The sequence below is a fragment of the Apis dorsata genome, unplaced genomic scaffold, assembly GCF_000469605.1.
Source record: "Apis dorsata unplaced genomic scaffold, Apis dorsata 1.3 scaffold_390, whole genome shotgun sequence".
Lineage (NCBI taxonomy): Eukaryota > Metazoa > Arthropoda > Insecta > Hymenoptera > Apidae > Apis > Apis dorsata.
In genome coordinates, this window is record NW_006263651.1 from 658,866 (window position 1) to 663,490 (window position 4,625).

A 4,625-nucleotide genomic window follows, 5' to 3' on the forward strand; every position below is an offset into this window, starting at 1 on the left:
CCTATTTTATCCGCGTAAACTGTAATACAATAGTTATAGTGGTAACAATAAGTAAATAAAGTATTAATTATTAAGATATATAAAATGGAAATATCTCGACGAAATACAAAAAATAAATGTGATTCTGAGAGATAACGCGGATGCATTAGAATAAAAGATCATTCTAAATACTTATTTTGCAAGTAACGCTTTTCTTTAAAATCTGTAATTATTGGACAGTTGTACTATTGGTACATGAAAGTTAATATATCTGATTATTATTAAATCATATCGTAGTACATATTTTGTGTTTCATTTATTGATATATAAATGCACAAAAATTTCAATATTTTTAGTATTTTCAGTAATTAAAACAATTTTTCAATTTATATTCGAATAATTAAAAAATTTAAGTTTGTTTGAATCATGTACCAATAGTTAAGGAAATAAATTCCAAACTAGTAAAAAATGCGTATAACTCATTCAAAAATTTCTATAAAAAATAATTGAAACACATTAATTTACCTTATGATATTGTATATGTTTATGTTAAAGAAATAATTAGAACATGCTTTTCTAATAATGGAAGAAGAAATCATAATCATACGATTATTGTTTTAAATGTTGTGGTATAGAAATGAAAGTTGTGCTTAATAATAAATTAGTCATTTTGTTTCTCTTATTCATTCCTCAAGAGAATATAGTCATAAAATATAATTTTGAGTAATATTAATCAAAAAAGAAGTGTGATCGGATGAAAAAATTAAAAAATACAATAAAATTATGACGGTACAGATTTTACACTGATAAAGTTTTTTATGGCGAAAAATCGTTATATCTGTTTTAAAATGATTGTTTAATACGTAGATATTTACTGCTTATTTAAACTTTATCGGTTTGTATTTGACATCAATAAACGATTGTAAAAATGTTAAAATGTATTCAGTTTTTTAAATAATCGCAAATTATATTTTAAATTCTTAATATCTCGAACGACTAAAATCGATACATTCGAGATAATCGATTGATTTCCGATGTCGCTGTAAATCTAACAGCAACATTGATCAAACACAAATGTTATAGGTTATGTTTATCGCTAAAGTTATTTAGCAAATAAAATTTCTCAAAAAACATGTCGATATAAACTACAGATGCTTTTGTTAACTGAATGATGTTGAGTGTTATGTGAGATTTATTACTTCAAAAATAAAATCATTTAAATCATGTAACTTCTTAGTGAAATTCACATCATAAAATGAAAGGTTAAGTTGTGGGTAAAACGAAAGCATAAAATTCTTTGAATTCTCTAAACGCATGTTTTTTATAAAGAAAAATAACTGAAAAAATTTTTGTAAAAACTGACGAAGAAATAAGCAAGTGAACATGTTTAAAAACACTTTTCAAAGTGGATTTTTATCAATTTTGTATAGTATTGGTAGCAAGCCATTACAAATTTGGGACAAAAAAGTAAGAAACGGGCACATAAAACGAATTACGGATAATGATATACAAAGTTTAGTACTGGAAATATTGGGTAGTAATGTCAGTACTACATATATAACATGTCCAGCAGATCCTAGAAAAACATTAGGTATAAAATTACCATTTCTAGTGATGATAATTAAGAATTTAAAAAAATATTTTACATTTGAAGTTCAGGTAAGAAAATATTTAATTATCTTATAACAAAATATGATATTAAATTTTAAATAATCATAAATATTTGATTTCAGGTAATTGATGACAAGAATGTACGCCGTAGATTTCGTGCTAGTAATTATCAATCTACAACTAGAGTAAAGCCATTTATTTGTACAATGCCAATGAGATTAGATGATGGATGGAATCAGATTCAATTTAATTTAGCTGATTTTACTAGACGTGCATATGGAACAAATTATGTGGAAACATTAAGGGTTCAAATCCATGCAAACTGTAGAATACGAAGAGTATACTTTTCTGATAGACTATATTCAGAAGATGAATTGCCAGCAGAATTTAAATTATTTTTGCCAATTCAGAATAAGGCAAAATGTTAATGTTAGTTCTAATTTTTTAACACTTTACAGAAAAATGTTTAAGAAAAGACAAGAATAAACTATAAATATTTATAAATTAATCAATTTTGTGATTTTCATTTACAGTTAATACTTATTTATTAAACATGTACTTAGTATATTAACAAATTACTATATATATGTTCTATATTAATAGTTAATAACATTGTAAGAATGATATATATTTCACTACATATATTTTATTTTTTACGCATATTTCTGTTAGATATAATGCAAATTATATTAAAAAATAAAGTTTATTTGAAAATAGACATTTATGCATAAAAAATCTATGTATAAAATTTATATCTAATTAATTACTTTAATTGTATTTTTCATTTAATAAAAAGTATAAATGAATTGATTAATTACTTGTATCTTTTTGTATAAAATCAAATTTATTTTGTATTAAAAAAAATAATACAAATTCATAGAGATAACTTCTTATTTTCGAAACCAACGTTCATTTATTAATCTTAAAAATATAATTATTCAGGTATTTAATTCAAACTTTGCTATGTAAATTAAAAATAATATTTTCTTTATTTATGATGAAACAATTATAAAAATAATATATTACAATATTTTTTTAGCAATTTTAAAAAAGCTATATAATTTACACGTTAATATGAAAGATTAAACATTACGTAACAAGAAAATATATACGTACATTAGAAACTGCAGAAAACAAGATAGCAGTCGTATATACTTGGAAAGTGTATTAATTGCTAATTATTAAGTATTGATTTTTTTAAATGGGGACGTAGCATATCCAAGGGGGAGGCTGTTCGTTCGCAAGTACTTGGAACTATTTTTCGTTGCGACAAAAACATCTACATTCACTCTCCCACTACAGGCGTAGTAATACATAGTCAGAAAAATGGCGGGAAAATTTGGAAAAATTGCTACAAAATTTACTGGTGCAATGTGACTTCTAACAAATGTATCGATCGAGATCTATTTCAATAAAAAAAATTTATGATTCAATAATGATGTATAGTGTAATATAACTCTGACAAATCATTTACGAAGAAAGTAAAAAATATAAAGGAATGAATGAAAGAAGATGGCGGACCAATTAAGAATACCGCGCTGATACATTTTATTCTTTATTTCTAGTAAAAGATAAAATTTTATAAGTACAAATCTATAGATTTCATATAAAATCTTTAATTCTTATATAAATAACAAATGAATTATAATAAAAGACATAATAATTTATTAATAATAATATTGTTTGATATAACCGGAATCCATAAATAAAACAATTGGTTATATACATATGTTTTTCAAATCGACGAATGCTATTATATATTTTGTATTGAGCACTCGTTTCGGGAGAGACGCCGACGCCCGGCGCCGACGTCGTTTTTAAAGCGTTAACGTTGTGCTGAAGTAATCTCACCCAATCCGGGAGACTCATAAGTAAAAAAAATCGTTAGAATAATCAACTCTCTCAGACACGTTGGTACATTCATAAAGATGCATTGCTGAAAGTTTTATATCGAACGTTTCTGTCATTTTTCATCAAGGTGTTAAAAGATATCAAAAGGGAGGGAAAATAATAATAAGCAATGAATTTAACATTGTGAAACAGAGCCGCGTGAATCATTTAATATAAATTATTTTTTAAAATGTGTTTATATATATAAATAGTGAAAAGAAAAATATAAAATAATAAGAACATTTTTTAGCGTGGTGATATCTTGTCATTTGTTTTCTTTCTTTTTGAAATGGGTACGGCGGGTCGCGATTTTGAGCGCGATAGGGAGGACGAGATCCACTGCCGAATTTGTGCTAGTGACATACCAAGAAACGATGGGGTTCACATTTTCGCAGAAGATGGTAGACGGCACTACTTGCAAACCAAAATACGAAAATATCTGTATATCTTGGTAAGTCTTTCTCTGCTCCATGTGAGTAAGCGCGAATGCTACTGTATGCGCACATATATATATTCAAAGTAGTATATAACTAACTTGTACGTATTTTTTTTTCGAAAACTTTACTAGTATTCTATTAGCGATATTTCGCGCTCAATTTTTTCTATATCTTTTTTTCTATATATATGATGAAATACATGTATATTTATTTTTAAAATTTGAGAATTGCTGTAAAATTTTAAAATATAATAATAGACATCAATCTAAATTCATAAATATAACATTTTTTTCAACAAATAGGATATTAAAAAGATTGCATATATTTGTTAATATATATAAATTATTTATTAATGATAATTAATTAATTAGAGTCATTAATAAAAAAATTAATTATCAAATTGTTAGAATTTAAAAAAGAATTTTAAACAAAAATATGTTTTACATTATTATTTCTATAAATTAATATAAAAATTAATTATGTTAATTTTTATACATATATAATTTATTCAGAATAATCAAATTCTCTTCCATAAATAGAAGATGGAAGAATCCATTTTGATGAGAATACAGAAGTGTTAAAAATTAGCATTTTATTGATTACAATAAGTATGCTATATGTACTATGTAACTAGCGCATCTATAAATATAATTCTGTATACAAGATAAATCAAAAATAATAAGTAAAGTTTTTTTTAAAGTTATATTT

General features: G+C 24.6%; 2 protein-coding genes across 3 annotated transcripts in view; both read left to right on the top strand.

Annotated features, from left to right (window-relative positions):
* Positions 1 to 6: 6 nt before the first annotated feature.
* On the top strand, positions 7 to 2,102 carry LOC102676610 (cilia- and flagella-associated protein 20). Its single transcript, XM_006619133.2, has 2 exons — positions 7 to 1,638; positions 1,713 to 2,102. Exons 1-2 carry the CDS (start codon positions 1,363 to 1,365, stop codon positions 2,016 to 2,018), a joined length of 582 nt encoding a protein of 193 aa, XP_006619196.1. The 5' UTR covers positions 7 to 1,362; the 3' UTR covers positions 2,019 to 2,102.
* A 1,262-nt stretch (positions 2,103 to 3,364) lies between these two features.
* The window catches only part of LOC102676474 (zinc finger protein 836-like), a 3,305-nt gene continuing 2,044 nt past the window's right edge, over positions 3,365 to 4,625 (top strand). Inside the window, exon 1 of one of the 2 annotated variants that reach the window (XM_006619132.2) lies at positions 3,365 to 3,931. In XM_006619132.2, coding sequence (XP_006619195.1) covers positions 3,770 to 3,931 — 162 coding nt within the window. In that variant the 5' untranslated portion in view covers positions 3,365 to 3,769. Of the gene's footprint in view, positions 3,932 to 4,574; positions 4,600 to 4,625 lie in introns of those variants that run through there. The other variant, XM_031512141.1, reaches the window with a different exon arrangement.